The following is a 17,124-nucleotide window of genomic DNA, read 5'->3' on the forward strand; positions in this document are numbered from 1 at the left end:
TACATAATATTATCTTTTTACTGCATCATACAATAATGTTTTCATGCAGGTTCTCCATAACTAGTCTGTTTCAGCCCTATAAATAATGTGGGCAACAAGGTCAGAAATAATCAATATAGAATGTTTTCAGTGAATCTACATACTATGTTATACTTTGTTTTCAACTGCTGTTTATAAAATATTATGTAAAGTATAACCTGCTGTAGCAGATACAATTTCATATTGTATGTAGCTAATGTAAAAATCAAAAGATCTTCACAAAAAGTTTATGGCAGTTCTTGAGGCACCAGGTTTCTACTAATTCTCCTGCGATCATCATGCTTGTGTTCTATTGTCCATCTCATACTGAGTAGACCGACAAGGCCTTTCTGAATAAGTTCCCAGAAGTGGGGATGTGTTATTCTTCTTGCAAGGAAAGATGGACCATCTGCCACTTTCCTTGTTACAGCACTGATGATACCTGTTTGAAAGAGAATATTAGTTTCTGAGCTTGTGTTAGAAATTTACTCATGCTAACTCATAATGACTTTTCATTCACTATTAGAGCAATGTTCCTTCTATATTCCACATTACTTTTACATTTCAAGTAGATTACTTCTCATAGACTACACACCTACAAGATTCTGTGATGTGGATAAAATACATATTAACAGAAATCAGAAGATAAGGATTATGAAATATAATATCGTTTTTCACAAAAAATGTATTATATGAGTATACAGTTGCAAACGTTTACATTTATCTTTTCAAAACACAAGGACAGACATTTCACCAAAAACTGTTCATAGCTACTGGCAGCCTTGCATAAAAACCTAAAATGGTTTGTGATTTATTTTGGACCATTGTAACAAAACCACATTTTCTTTTTGTTTGGCAACTTTGAAAAAAGGCAGATTAAATAAAGAGTGTATAAACAGCAACCATAAAAAGTAGAAATATCTTCAAATTCCAACGGTTTAATAACAGGAATAATTGCCATTTATAAAACTGCTCTTTTGTAAAGTTTACCAATAGCCAGCGATAGTTGACAAATATCATCATACAGGTGTGAACAAAAGAGTTGCTTTTTTCTACAGATCTGCCTGTTCTGGTGATTATTCTCTGGGTAAGTTCACAGCTCATAAAGCAGATGCATACATCATCCCAGGATTAGAATTTCCCACTTGTAGAGATTGAACATTTTTTTCCCATCCCAGGATCCCCAACCTTTTATTCCAATATAATCTGATCTGGTACACAGTCATGTGGGTCCCAGTAATTAACTTCTTCTCTGTTGACACCCTTAAGCCCCATCCCAGCATATAGAGCTGGTTAGGACTTTAGAGTGACACCCTGTTATTCTCTAAAAGTGTGTTTTTGTGTGGGTTTCCCCTGTCTCCATTGGAGGTCTGTTAGTGTTATTGTTCAGAAAACAATAATGTGATATAACATTTTTGCAGGGTTGATTTCTTTTTTATCCATCAAATATTTAGTTTTTTTTAATTTTTATTATTTATCCCAGAAGGAAGCATTATGGTATACATTCTTCCCTTTGTCTGGGCTGACAGTGGGCCTGATTTCTACCAACTTTGCTTCGGATTTAGGGTTGTACTATTACCCCAAAGGCTATTAAGCCCTGGGCTAATTTTCTTCCCTTTCCCTTAATTTATTTTTGAAAGTGAGTTTGCCAGAGACAAATGTTCATTTTTTGTTATGTATTTTAGTTTTTATTAAGAGATATATCTTGTATGCGTATGTTTGATGTCAGACAGCATAGGTATTTCAAATTTTTCAAGTCTTTCGTTTCTATCTATATCCCCCCCAAAAAAACTGTTTGAGTTTGTGTTTTTGTTTTTTGAGTGTATGTTATGCGTCTGTATATGCCTAGGCATATAATGTATTGGAACTTTTTTCCACACATAGTGGTGGAAAGATTATTCTGTTGTTTTAGTTTTTAATTGATTGTGCCTTAGCACTTGTGTTTGTCAAATAAGGATAGTCTTTCCTCATTATGCGAGCTTAAATGAAGAAGTCCATATTAATTAAGTTTTAGTTGTTTTATTCCATAGCATATGGTTGAATTAATTATGTTTGAATTCTTTTTGCATGGATGTGATGATAACATCATAATCTTTTTGGGTTTGGTTTACCTTCTTAATGTATAATTCATATTTTATGGCGGAGGTTCCATGTGCAAATCCCTTATAGGGAGTCAAGATTGACCTTCTGCTTGAAACCTTCACCATTATCTGATTATTAAATAGTCATTTGTCCTTAATGGAGCTTGATATAGAAAACAGATTGAAATCATTGTATGCGCGGACGTGATTGAAAACATTCAACCACGCGTTATTCTTTTTTGTACTCTTTATTCATTTGAAGCATTATGAATAATTTGTTTAGTTTTTATTTACTTTTTGGTCTATAATTCAGAGTTTGTGGCTGAGGTTCCATTTGCAGATCCCTTGTAGGGAGTTAAATTTGACCTTCTGCTTGAAATCTCAACCATGGTCTGATTATTGGATAGTCATTTGTCCATAATGGAGCTTGACAAGAAAAATCAATTGAAATCGTTGCTGGCACGGACGTGATTGAAAACTTTCAACCACTCATTATTCTATTTTGTATTCTTTATTCATTTTAAAACATTTTGGTACAGTTCCCGGCAAATTGAAAGCTATACCATGTAATTACTCATTAATATATTTATAAATTGTTAAAAAGCATATACATATCTTATTATCTGAAGTATAAGTTAGATTTGTTATAGTGCTTTCTATTGTTTTACGCCGTGGCGCTATACTGACCATGGGATGTATCCTTGTTTTTGATTTGTTGGTTTGATTCTATTGTATTTAGACTCAACATTCACTATTTGAAGGCAGGATGTTCATTTACATCGTTGAATCATATATACCGGACTTTTTATCTTTTTGCTCAAAGATACGTCCAGTAATTTGTTTGGAATTTTGTATTGAATTTTGAATATTTGTATTATGATGGAGAGTCCAAGAGCAGAATCTTTATTATACTCTCTGCTTGAACCCTCCATCATATCTTTCCAAGAAGACTATTTCTTGTTCTGTATTCCTTAAGATCCAATATGATCCAAAGTTAAAATATTTCCAAAGATTGTAAGGTTGAATATGTAAGATTTTGAAAATCAAGTTTTATTTGTTTTTCCTTTTTGTGTTTATAGTGAAGAGGCACATTTGGGTCCTTTTTAGGTGTCAGGTGATGACTTTTCCCTTGTTGTGCTCTTCCACTATTTTTAATTTATACAAAATTGGTTGATGTAAAAATGTATATATATATATATATATATATATATATATATATATATATATATATAATATTAAGTCATGGGAGGCTCACAAATTAGGGTCCTTTACAGGAGTCAATATTGACATCCCTAGTGCGGGTCCATCATGATTTTTTTTCTTTCTTTTTTTTCTTCTTCAATTGGAATTTTAATATTTAATTTGGAATTATGAAGACAAAAAGGAATTCTCCGTCTTGAGTAAATCTTTTTGAATAAAATCATATTTTGTTGTTTTCTTCTGGTTATTAATGGAGGTGTCAGTGTGGGTCCTTTTGAGGTGTCAGTTATGACCTTCCCATCACTATACTCCGCCATTAAATTCTCAAAAAGTGTTCCAAAATTAGTTTTCTTTAAGTTGTTGAAGAAGAAGTAGTTTTTGTAATACATGTATTAAAACATGTTTTAGAGAGGCTACGTCGGCGAATTCTTATAATTCACAGTTGTATTTATCCTCTTTGAGAAAGGAAGAAAAATGTGTGTTTTGTCGCCTAATATTTGCTTCCTGGTTCTATAATTGTGTACTAGCTGGCAGCTAGAACAGGATTGAAATCTTCCATCATGCGGACGTGATGGAAAACATCCTAGAATAAAATGTAAGTCTGGTGTTTTGTAAACTAGCCTTTAGGCTCTCCAGACTGTTTTTAGAGATTTAATATCCTTTCTTTTTCCTTCTTTCATTAATTGCCATAAATATGATGTTTATTGTTTCATTGTATACATGTAGTTGTTTGTCGTTAATTTGGTCAGTATAAAGTAGTTGAAGTGGATTAAAGTTGCCCTGTTTCCTAATAATTTTATTTATCAATTTTTGTCTATGATTAGTGATGTATGTGCAGTCTAATATTATATGACTTTTACTGTCTGTTGCAATTTTACAAAGGAAACATTTAGATATATGAGGTATGATATTTCTGTGGTGTGCTTCTTCATCAGCCCACCATGCATTATGTAAGTATTGGTAGATGTTTGCTTGCTTATTAGGCTCCTTAATCCCTTTACAGTGTTTCCAAATACTTGGCCAATCTACATTTGTTACTTTTGTTTTAATATTGTTAGGTTTGTAATTGGTTGTGTCTGATATTTGTTTTTCTATCACCTTCTTTTCAGTAGTTTGCCATATTTCTTTGTTTGATTGAAACTTTTGATTGTCAGTGTTATTTTATATGTACATGGGGGGGGGGGTAACTGACATCTTCAAGTTTATACTTCTTTGGATGTCAATTTTATTAGGTACTGTTTTTCCGAACCAGTAAATGTATAAACCCTGCCAAAAATATTTGGGTTTAGTGGTTAAACTATTGAGTCTGTGCATTATATTAGTTTGCTGTGTTTGTATTAAACTGGGAAGGCCTTGCCCTCCCAGCTCAGGTTTTTTTTGTCAGGTATCTTTGGATATTTTATATACCTTATTCCAAAGAAATTTCAGTATTTTTGATTCCATTTTATCTAAATAAATTTTCTCAAAATCTTTAACATTGAATTCATACGAAATTGAATTAAATAGGTATGATTTGGCAATTTGGATCTTGTGGGCAAAACTAAGGTTTTAAGTATTTTATAATCTTTTCCCATGATAATTCCCAGTACTTTAACTTGGTGTCTTATTTGTTCATTAGGTAACCCATATGAGTTATTTTTCCAATTTTCAATTAAAAGAATTTCAGTTTTATTTGTATTTATTTGGGAACCTGAGGCTTTTCCAGAGTTGGTGTATTGATTGATAAGGTGAAAGTATGATGATTTTGTGGTTATAATATTAGAACAATCATCAGCATGTTGAAAGGTTTTGCACTCAGTATTTATGTTAGGTATCTTAATTCCCTTTATTTTTTCATCTTGTTGAATTGCTGTTTGTAATGCTGCTATGCCTAATACATATAGTAACATTGATTTTTGCCTCACTGACCTTGAGATTTTAAATGATTTAGTTTTTACCCCATTAGTTTGAACTTGGGAGCTTATGTCATTGTATAGTGTTAAAATCCAATTAATAAAGCCTTGGCCAAAACCAAATTTTTTAAGAACTTTCATGATATAATTTATTTCTATTCTATCAAAGGCTTTCTCCTGATCAAACAGTATGAGAGCCCCTCCTATCTTATTGGATTCCATGTAATCTAAAATAGATTTGATTGAAAGTGTGTTATTTAAAATGTCTCTATTTTCCCTGCCACATGTTTATTGGGGGTTTATTATCTCTTCCGTAGTTTCTTTTATTCTATTGGCTAAAATTTTACTAAGTATTTTGTAATCTAAATTTAGCAATGAAATGGGTCTCCAGTTTTTGATATCCTCTGGTGAGCCTTTATTTTTAAATAATAGAGTAATGATCCCTTTCTTCATGGAATTTGTCATTTCACTACAAGCAAAAGATGTATTGTAGATGTTGTTTAAAATTGGGATTAAAAATATTTTAATTTTTTTAAATAAAATTCAGCAGTAATGCTGTCTGAACATGGGGATTTATTTAATACTTTTTGGTCTATAGCTGTTGAGATTTCAATTTCTATTATAAGAGTATCACAAATTTCTTTGGTTTCTTTATCAATTTTTGGTAGGTGTATTTTTTCTAAGTATCTATTAATTAGTTCTTCACTAATATTTTGAGATGTATATAAATTTTTGTAATATGTATGTATATAATCTAAAATAGGTTTTTGTCTTTCAAGAATTATGTCATTGTCCTTCAATTTTGAAATGTTTCTTTCTGTAGCTTTTCTTAGTTCTTCTTTGGCATATATACTTCTCCCTGTGTTATATAGGGAGTCATATTTCCCTGCTCTAACTTTTATACTTTTTACTTTATGTTCTTCTATTTGTTTCAATACCTTCTTGGATATTTCTTTTCGTTCATTTGGTATGTTTGGATCTTCAGTTATTTTTTCACATTCTTCTTTGACTAATTGATTATTTTTTTGAATCATTTTAGAGTATTTTTTGGTTATTTCTTTTTTAATTTCCTCCCAACAGTAATATGCATACTGATCATCTATATTTTGTAGTAAGTTAATAATTTTTTGTTTATATTTGAGGAGGTCCAAGATAGAGTTGTTCATTTTCCAGGATCCTTTGCCCCAGTTGTTTTGCTTTTTTATTTTTAAGATTATTTCTATTGGTTTATGGTCTGCAATTTGTAAAGTTAAGATTTTACTATCAATTAAATTATGTGTAAGTCTTTTATTAATGTAAGCCCTGTCTGTTCTGGATTGTTCATTTTGGTATGTATATGTATACTCTCTTTTATTAGGGTGTTTTTGTCTAAAAGTATCTGTCAAATTATTATTCACAATGAGTTATTTCAGTCTAGAACATATTTCTCTTTCCTTTTAGCATGTAGTAGTAGCATGCATTTTTTAGAACATTTTTCTTCAAAGCATTGATGTTATTAATGATAAGTTAAAATCCGTCAATAAATAGTCAGTATTTGAAAAGGCCATTTTTTTACTCGAGAGACAGTGCACTATATTGGATCATATACATGAACGGGTTTTTAATGACAATCCTTTTAGGTAGGAAACGACTGTCACCTAAAACCCCAAATGACCATTACATATACATGTAAAACAACGAGAACTCTGTTTTCAAGACACGGGAAGAAGATTTGCGGTTTTGCAATGCTGAAATTAAAATCACAGTACAGTGGAACCCCGCTATAACGCGCCCCGCCATAACGCGAATTCGGATATAACGCGGTCGTAGCATGGCTCCCGAAATTTCGTATATTCATTCACACATGGAGAAAAAAAATTTGGAGAAAAGTAAAAAAAACAAAACAAGAAATTAACTTCATTTTGGGCATGAGATTAGTTGTGACTTTTAAAATAATATGATCGTGGCATGGTTCCTGAAATTTGAAATTCATTTACGTGTATTTTTATCGGACCGTGAAAATATTTGTTTAACGTACGAGAAATAGTGTGTAAAACGTTTATTATAATTTGGTGGAAGAATTCGCGTATGACTTTTAATAATAAACGATCGAAACTTAACAATTTATCCAGGTTCTTTAAGTGATTTTGGAGAAGTGATCGTGTATGAATTCTAAAATAATACGATATATATAACGTACGAGAAATAGTGTGTACAACGCTTGGCTTCTGAAATTTATCAATTTGAACAGGTTGTGGTGAAGCTCCGTATTCTACTCTAGAAGAGAAAACTGGTTTCATTAGGTTTTTGAATTGTTAAGCCGAAGTAAACATTATCGGAAGTGTTACTTATTATGGATCCATGAGTAAAGCCAGTAAATTGTCTTTGTGATTGTCTTCCATGAATTCTGTATACAGTCGTTGCTCAAACAATAGCCGACATGGGCTTCTTATTTAACTGCAATCACAGCCAAGCAGCAGAGAAAGCTGTGGTTGATACAAGAGTCGCACAATTTAATAAACATCAAAGGACGAAAGCCGCCAACATGTATGCTGTGCTTGGCGGTGTGATCAAACAACAAACAGTTGAAAGTAAATAATATCCACTTTATTATCTGTAAATTAAAAGGGTATGAAATTGTACATCCGTTCAGCTTAATTTTGTTTTATATAAAAAGTGATTCGTAACCATTGCAGGCCTTCATTACTTAGTTATCGAGCTTTATCTGTGTACGTTGTTTGCTTATATAAAAAAATATTTTACTGTTATGGAAAAGCAAGTTCAAAAACGCAAGTCATTTTCTGCTAAAGAGAAACTGTATGCCCTAGATCAACTAAAGAAGGGCAAGCAACAAACTCAGCTTGCCAGAGATCTAGGAATCAGCGAGTCCACTTTGCGAGGGTGGAAAACAGATGAAGGAAAGCTCCGTAGTCTACCCAACATTCTTGAAGAGGAAACTGGTTTACAGCGTAAAAGGGTTAAGTTAGCTAATGACAATGTCCTAGATTCAGCTTTGTACCAATGGTTTGTACAAGCTCGCTCAGAAGGTGTTCCAATTTCTGGCCCAATTCTGAAAGCCCAAGCAGAGAAATTTGATCGCCGTATCAATGGACGTATATCGTTCCATAATCTGACAAAAATAGTTAATCATTAATTGCAATTACTATGCATGCATTTAAGTTCATATAGTGATTCAAGTACGAAATTATACTTTTTAGTCCTTCTTTGTGTCTCTTGAAACATCAAGTAAATAATTTATATTTATATTTTGTAAAGAAAATGTAGGCTTCATTTTCTTCTTGTAGATGTTGTTAAATAGTAGAGTTGTTCGTTAATCATCATCACAACATAACCTGTGCGTGAAGGAGATTTAAGTGAAACAGCCTTTGCACAGAGACAGCCTCACTCTCTTGGCCTTGGTAGTTAGAACTCAGTGGTACGAAGATTCGTCATGGCTGGGGACTACTTTGGCTGCATTGGATGGCTGTGACGTCTTTCGTGCCTTGTCATACTCTGCGCTCTCCACAAAACGTTTGCATATTCGCCTTCGTGGCCGTTGGATCACTCAATTGATCTCTTCCGCTCAGTCTGACGAAACTGGCTTTGAATGCAAGAATGCAAGGATAGGCAAGCTCCTAAGTCACCGAGGGTTTTTTGAGGCCCGTCGGCTACCCTCTACCTGCCACTGAAGATCTGCTTGCCAGAAAGAACAAAGCATTCATGGACTGGCAGAATGACACAAACTCCATCAACAAAAAAGACCACTTCAAATTATATCAAGCTGAGGCTCAGAGGGAAATCTGCAAGATGCATGACCATTGGTGGGAAAAGAAAGCCGATGAAGTGCAAAGCTATGCTGACACTAACAACTCCAAAGAGTTCTATAATGCCATCAGGTCAATCTTCAGCCACGCAAAGTCCAGCTCTGCACCCTTGCTTGCCGCAGATGGCATTGCACTAATAAAGGACAAGAATGGCATTAAGGAAGATGGAAAGAACACTTTAGTCAGCTCCTAAAAATGCCCTCATCGGTCAGCCAATCTGTTCTTGACCAAATACCCCAGCAGCCAACGCACGACCAACTGGATATTCCACCAATGATGGAGGAGTTGAGGAGGGCCATGAAACAAATTAGCTGTGGCAGGGCACCTGGAAAGGATGGTATCCCAGCAGAGGTGTACAAGGCTCTCAGTGAACAGACTCTGGAGGCATTCCACGATGTGCTAATCAGCATCTGGACAGAAGAAGAGATGCCAAACGACCTCCGGGACACATCAATCATGACTGTCTATAAAAATAAGGCACACTTGTGGACTGCAGTAACTACAGAGGCATCTCCCTGCTGTCCATAGCTGGCAAAATACTTGCTCGCATCATCCTCAACAGGCTTATTGCAGCAGTGTCAGAAGATAACCTCCCCAAGTCTCATTGTGGTTTTCGCCCAGACCGCAGCACCGTTGACATGATCTTCGCAGTGAGAGAAGTCCAAGAGAAGTGCCTTGAGTAGAACACGAATCTGTATGCTGTCTTCGTGGACCTGACAAAGGCTTTTAATACAGTCAACAGAGACACACTGTGGGTAGTATTCAAGAGACTTGGTTGTCCTCAGAAGTTTACCAACCTCATTCGGCTCCTCCACGTTGACATGACTGGAGAGATTCTCTCAGACGGTGAGCCCTCTGAGAAATTCCCAATATCTAATGGTATCAAACAGGGCTGTGTACTTGCTCCAATACTCTTCAACCTCTTCTTCGCACAGGTACTGTTCCATGCCATCCGTGACCTTGACATTGGCATCTACATTAGGTATCGCCTGGATGGATCAGTGTTTGATCTCCGTCGCCTAGCTGCAAAAACAAAGACGCTAGAAAGACTCATCAATGAAGCACTTTTTACAGATGACTGTGTCCTCATGGCCCATGACGAGACTCACCTACAGGCAATCATGGACAGATTCTCTGAAGCCTCCAGCTTATCTGGACTCACAATCAGCCTAGGAAAGACAGAAGTCCTCTTCCAGCCCGCCCCAACCACCGTCCCCTCACAACCCTGTAACACCATTGGTGACACGCAGCTGAAGAATGTGGACAGTTTGAAATACCTTGGCATCACAAAATCTAGTGACGGCTCCCTGGACAAAGAAATCTCTGCGAGGATCCAAAAAGCCAGTCAAGCACTCGGACGACTTCGAACCAAGGTTTTGCAGCACAAGGACATACGCCTGTCAACAAAGATGAAAGTGTACAATGCAGTTGTCCTCACGTCTCTCTTGTATGGCTGTGAAACGTGCACACTCTACCGAAGACATATAAGTCAGTTGGTACAATTCCATCAGCGCTCCCTGAGATCCATTATGCGGATCAAGTGGCAGGACCAAATCACCAACCAGGATGTCCTTGACAGAGCCAACACAACAAGCATCGAAGCCAAACTAATCCAGGCCCAGCTTCGTTGGACTGGCCATGTCATCCGCATGGATCAAAGCAGAATCCCAAAGCAGTTGTTCTATGGCGAGCTAGCCCAGGGAAACCGAAACCAAGGCCGCCCTCATAAGAGGTACAAAGACAACCTCAAGATGAACATCAAATGGACAGACCTCCAACCCCGCCAGCTCGAGCTCGCTGCCTTAGGCAGAAGCCATTGGCGAGCACTGACCAGAAAAGCCTGTTCCACCTTCGAGGATGACCGCCGCCAGCGTCTTGCTGCAACTCAGGAGAGATGTCACAGAACTATCACAAATACCACCAACCACCGGTGTCCCATGCCCCACCTGCAACCGCCTGTGTGCATCGGAATTTGGACTCAGGAGCTACATGAGCGTCCAGCGTTGAATGAGATCGCACAACTTGTCTTCCTCGACTCGAGAGACTACCATTAATTAATTAATTAATTAATTGTTGGTTAATAATTTTGTACTTAGAAAATGACGCAGAGTAATACACGTACAGTAGGCTCTTACGAGTCATTCTCAACATTTTAACATAATTCATGTTCTGTTCTACTGCTGCTTCTTCTGGTGGTGGTGATGATATTGTTGTTAAAGATGATAATGATGACGACTGTGGTGATTAATTATCATATATTCACAGAATAGGAAGCATAAATTTACTCCTAAGGCATAGCCCTGACAGAGTTGTCTTTCCTGATACTCAAAATAAGTTTCAGCCTGGAACGCTGTATTATTGTGGTACTTAATGTTCTTTCCGGTACATATTAAAGCTGTTTTGCTTGTTGCTTTTAATCTGAAAGTTTCAATGACTTTCTCTCTTTATATTACTGTAAAAAAAAATAAAAAAAATTGTCAATCGAAGCGCATGGTATTATAATAAACATAAATTACAACTTACCTATGAGAAGGAATGTCTATACTTGTACTGGCAGAATATTTTCACAATTAACGAAAGGATTCAACGATTACATCGACCACACAAATGTAAGTAAAGTGGAAATCCATGAATGACAACATTACAAATTAAAAACAATTATTATTTAACATTATATGAATTTTAAATGCAATGCGGGCAAAGAAATATAAATATAATAATTACTATTAATATAGTTATTAGTATCATTGAAATATTACTGATTTCAAGAAAGTTTAACGGTTATTGTATTCTTATTTTCGTATGAGAAGTATGATCATAAGCAACATTTTGTCAGTTTTGGTCCATACTGGCTACAATGGAATGAAATTGCAACCATAACCTTGTAAGGACATGTATAATCTATAATCATCAAACATCAGACGATACACTGAATATATTTTGTAATCAAAGCCAATGCAGGTATAGCAAGTTCGACTGGAGTTTTGTATATGATGATCAACGGAATCGCATGCATTTTACCAAAAATGATGTTCCTTTGCTTTCGATGTAAACTTTAAAAAAAAATGTAGACATTTTCGAGGAAATTGTGCTATAAGATATTTTCGTCCTTACTGGCTACAGCTCTACATCTGTAAACAACCGCTAGATATCACGTGTCCAAAATTAATCGGAAAATCCCATTTGCCGCGATGACAGGCCAAATTTAAAATTTCATCTCAGGTTAATAAATATGGTATTTTTGAGACGGTCAAAGCATCAGAAATAACAAATTAGCAAATAAAGTATATTCCTTTTCATAGTTTTTGCTCATAGCAAGTGCATACTACTGATTTTATTGCCTGCAGAAAAATAAAGTATTTTCCAAAAAAGTGAGCATTTTATGTACAGTGTATACATGTATATTGAAAACAAATCCAGTATTGGAATGTTTTTTTTTGTTAATTAATGAAACAATCACTAGAGAATATAACCAGACTGTTTTTGAGGCATAATTTGCAAATGTATGTGGTATATAAAAGGAAATTTTGAGGAAATGTGCCTCGGCCAATCCAGAATTTGCAGATTGCTCAGAATTTACCATTATGAGTGTATGTCCAATCCAAAAGCCAAATTATGTGTAAAGCTTGTTTTTATTCATGTTTTATTCATGTGAAAGTGAAAAACAAAAGGGATTGGTAACATCTGCCTCCTTACTTTTAAAAAGAAGTCTATAAGGATAATGTAACAAGACAATCCAAGTATTGATTCCTTTTAAATACCTACATGTATGAGAATTTGTTTAGAGTAATTCATCTAAAAATATTTTTTTTGTGACTGTAAGTTTACATAAAATATTTATTTTTCTCTAATATTTCCTTATAAAAGTTAAATACAGTACTACATATATATATATATATATATATATATATATATATATATATATATATATATAGACAGATGAAGATGTTTATGCAGCGGGTATGGATGCTACAACAGCCTGAGCTGTGAGTAACCTTAAAAACTTCAAAAGTTTCTTTTAAATTATTACAGGGTTTGTGTGTGTGTGTGTGTGCGCGCGCGGGTGGGGGGGAGGGTCATATTCTTCAAACAGAAAGCAAACACATCTCATCTGTGAAGATACAAGTATAAATTTGTATTAATCGATTTTTTACTGCTACATTAATTACATATCCAAAGGTATCAAACAGGTTTTATACTATTTTGTAGCAGTAACAATAACAAAAAACTGATGGTTACAGGTTGCGGTAGCAACGATATTTATATTCATTGCTACCAAAGGAGTCTGACATTTTGTCAGTAAAGTACCTTACAATAAATCACCGTAATGTATTATAAATATATGTATATTTATGACACAGATAAAGTGATTTCGTGTTGTCACAGATTTCGTTGTACTTTATTGATAAAACTTCAGACTCTGTGGTTGCTACCTCAAATATGCTCAAGGGAGAGAATTGACACGCATTTATGGTCAAAGATGAGACGGAGGGTATGCTATGGACTCACAGTACTAATTCAGTTCCCATACTAAACCTATGCAAACACCATGATGCTAAAAATTAAATAACTTAAAATTTTTGAGTGCTCATGATCAAATCTATATTTATCAGTAGAGATGAAACTTGGATATCAGCTTCTGTGTAGAGAAAAGGATATGAGCCGCGACATTTTCTGGACCTGCATGTGTTTCAACCATGTGCTTTCAATTCCGCACCAAAGAATCAGGTGCTAATTTTAGTAATGAGTGTTCCAAAGTCAAGACTTTTAAAGGACTGAAATTCCATCGACAAAACAATGTCTCTATTCCATGGTTTCCTTTGCGCAGGTTATGACATAAAATGTTCCCGCTATTCATGAATTTATTCAATCAAAGTTAAAAGAATGGGTGCCCCGTAAAGAGGGATATCCTCTATGTACAAAAATATTATGATGGTATAACTTGGCCCGACTGAAGTGCCCTCTAGTTACGTTGTTATCGCAGACACGGGCCTACCTGTCACAACAATATCAGCGTTTCAGTATCACACACACACACACACACACACACACACACTGTCGAATGACAGTTCCGACTTCTCCATCGATGCTCTCCATCGAACAAACTGGTCCCCAAGATGATAGACTCCATTCAATTTCTCTGACAACTTTTTGACGTTCCTTTTCGAACGCAAACAAGGCAGGCGATCTTTATGTGTTAACTCCCTCATAATTCTCCATAATCAAATCAGACTTGGGTTTGTTAGACCCAACAAATATATTGCTTTCAATACATGCCCGTGACCTTGACCTGTTAGGAATAAGAGCATTTGCAATAGCTTGGTCTTGATTCTGATGCCTATTTTTCAATTTGTAGCATGCAGAAATAACGTGTTCTTTTTTCTTGCAATAGGTACACGTAGGAAGAGACAAGGATCTTGAATCAAGCTTCTCTGAAGTTTGATTTTTATAAGTTATGCCAGTTTGACTTTTAGAAGGGCTTGTATTAGGCTGAAGTACTTTTCTGCCAGAAGGCTGTTGAGCAGAATTCTTTTCTTCAAAAGGAACTTTATGAATTAAATCATACTCATCAGCGGTACGAGCAGTATTTTCCAAAGTTTCGATCTTGTGCTCGTCAAGATAAGTCATAATGTCACTATGGACACAGTTTTGAAATTCTTCAAGTAATACCAGTTGCTTGAGACTTTCATAATCGTTTTCAACTTTCTTGGCTAAGCACCATCTATCAAATAACTGCTTTTTTTCTCTAGCAAATTCGACATGAGTTTGTCTAGCGTCTTTTCTGTAGTTTCTAAATTTTTGCCGATAAGCTTCAGTGACTAACTCATAACCCCTTAAGATGCATTCTTTAACTGTATCATAGTCACCACTTTGGTGAACCGACAGTGAATTGTAAATATAACTAGCCTTACCAGTGAGTACACATTGTAATAATCGAGTCCAATGCTCCCTTGGCCATTTCAGATTTTCAGCAACTTTTTCAAAACGAGTAAAATATTTATCTACTTCTCTTTCTCTGAAAGGGGGTACTAACCTAATGTTCTTTGCAAGATCAAAACTTAAATCTGAATTTGAAGTATGAATGTGTTTTTCACTAGCCAGTTTTATTTCTTTCATTCTACATTGATGTTCCCTCTCTACCTTCTCTCTCTCCAATTGTAAATGTATTTGTTCTTTTTGTAATTCCATTGCTTTTCATTCTCTCTTTCCTGTCTCTATCTCCTCTTTCTCATAATGTAACTGCATTTGTTTTTCTTTCTTTTTCTTCTGCTTGTAATTGCATTTGTTTTTCTTGTAATTGCAGTTTTTTTTCTGTCTCCAATTTCATTTGTTATTTCTCTTTCTCCAATTTCATTTGTTCTTTCTCCTTCTCCAATTTCATTTGTTCTTTTTCTTTTTTCCAATTGCAACTGCAATTGTTTTTCTTCTTTATCTTTCTGAAGTTCCAGCTTCCTCAACTCCAATTCCATCTTGAATTTTAGTTCATAACATTTACTTTAATGTCAGTATGATGCAGACTTACTGATCGAAACCAAAGCACTTTTATCCAAAATATTCTTTTCTACCAAATATTGGACCAAAATCTTTTTTATGTCTTGTTTCTTTAAGGTAGCCTTTACCTCATAACGATCGTATTTTCTGGCAAGTTGAATCAATTCATCTTTTTTGAAAAGATCTAATTGTTCATGGGAAGGATTTGAAAGAAAGATTTCCACTTTTGATACCATTTTAGAAAAGCTTGTCGAACTCACTAAAGATTTCAAAAACTAGGGGGATTCGTATTTCAAAAAACACAAAGGTTTCTGAAATATTTTAGCCAAAACGAAACTATCCAAGGACGAGGGCTCAATTTATATGCTACATGTTTAGACTCAAATAAACAGTAACACAGAAAAAGTGAAAACAATAAGCTTTTTAAAATTTAACAAATAATTTATTTCCCTGGAAAAATTCTGTACAAATGACAAAAAAAGAACTTAAATTTCAAGAATCAAATCCAAAAATGATCCAAGAATAATCAAAAAAAAAAAAAAAAATAACCCAAGAATTATATTTCAAAACTCCGAGTAATAAATGTTCTAATAATTTCAAGTTCGAATCCTGATTGAAAATCCAAGATGGATGACGATGACATATGCTGTAGTCAGTACTGTGCTCAACTACAGTTCCTTGTAGAAATACAAATAAGACTCTGGTGTTGGAAATCCAAATTAAATTTGTAAGAATGTCTTTCCAAAATTTCAGTGTGAGCACTTCTCAAAATATCTGCAGAGGGAAAAAAAAAATCTTTTGAAATCCAACTGATCTGAAGAAAATTATAACTCAAAATCCGGCTACAACAGAATAACTTGACATCAGTGTAAAAAGCCCAAAACTGACAAATCTCTCTCTAACGCTTATCTATAAAAACTAACAAATGCGCAGTAATGGGAAAACCGGAATTGCGAAACACAGAGCCACTTGATTGTGTTTGCAGAAAAAAATGAACGAATCCTTTTGAAATCCAACTGAAGAAAATTATAACAAAATCTGGCTACAACAAAATAACTTGACATCAGTGTAAAAAGTCCAAAACTGACAAATCTCTCTCAACGCATCTCTATTAAAACTAACAAATGCGCAGTAATGGGAAAACCGGAATTGCGAAACACGGGGCCACTTGATTGTGATTATATATATAAAACAAATCAAGCACACAAAATATGGCCTTGATTAGACCAATGATTTTACTCCGAGAATAAAAAATATTGTTTACATCTTAAAAACAAAGTCTCATCATGACCTTGGAAACAACCAATAATTTTAAAATAAAATTGAACTTGTTTACGAACGTTGCAACAAATTCTGAAACAAACTCAGGATTTAGATTGAACACCTGGTGTTTACAAAAATAATAATTCAGGTCAACTGATTTTCTGGAAAAAATATCATCTCCAGTGAATAAAGTTACATTATAATAGCATATAATAGAAATAAAAATTAAAAACTGTCAAAAAATTAAAATAAATATGAATTAAGTCATATATACGTAACACTACAAGAACATAAAAAATTTTCCATGACGCTGAAATTGTAAATTCCATACCTGTGAAACAACATCCTTACAGGATGAACCCTCTCAAACAGGAA

The 17,124-nt window shown here is 34.7% G+C and overlaps 1 protein-coding gene across 4 annotated transcripts in view; it reads left to right on the top strand.

Moving 5' to 3' along the window:
* Window positions 1-17,124, top strand: part of LOC149796113 (uncharacterized) — a 62,153-nt gene that overhangs the window by 6,638 nt on the left and 38,391 nt on the right. For 2 of the 4 annotated variants that reach the window (XM_089966037.1, XM_089966038.1), the window contains exon 1: window positions 3,677-4,249. The exons of 1 other annotated variant lie outside the window; for it this stretch is intronic. In XM_089966037.1, coding sequence (XP_089822163.1) covers window positions 4,241-4,249 — 9 coding nt within the window. In that variant the 5' untranslated portion in view covers window positions 3,677-4,240. Of the gene's footprint in view, window positions 1-3,676; window positions 4,250-17,124 lie in introns of those variants that run through there. One more of the 4 variants, XM_089966035.1, reaches the window with a different exon arrangement.

This window comes from Sinohyriopsis cumingii, chromosome 7, assembly GCF_028554795.1.
Source record: "Sinohyriopsis cumingii isolate HCF-2022 chromosome 7, ASM2855479v2, whole genome shotgun sequence".
NCBI lineage: Eukaryota > Metazoa > Mollusca > Bivalvia > Unionida > Unionidae > Sinohyriopsis > Sinohyriopsis cumingii.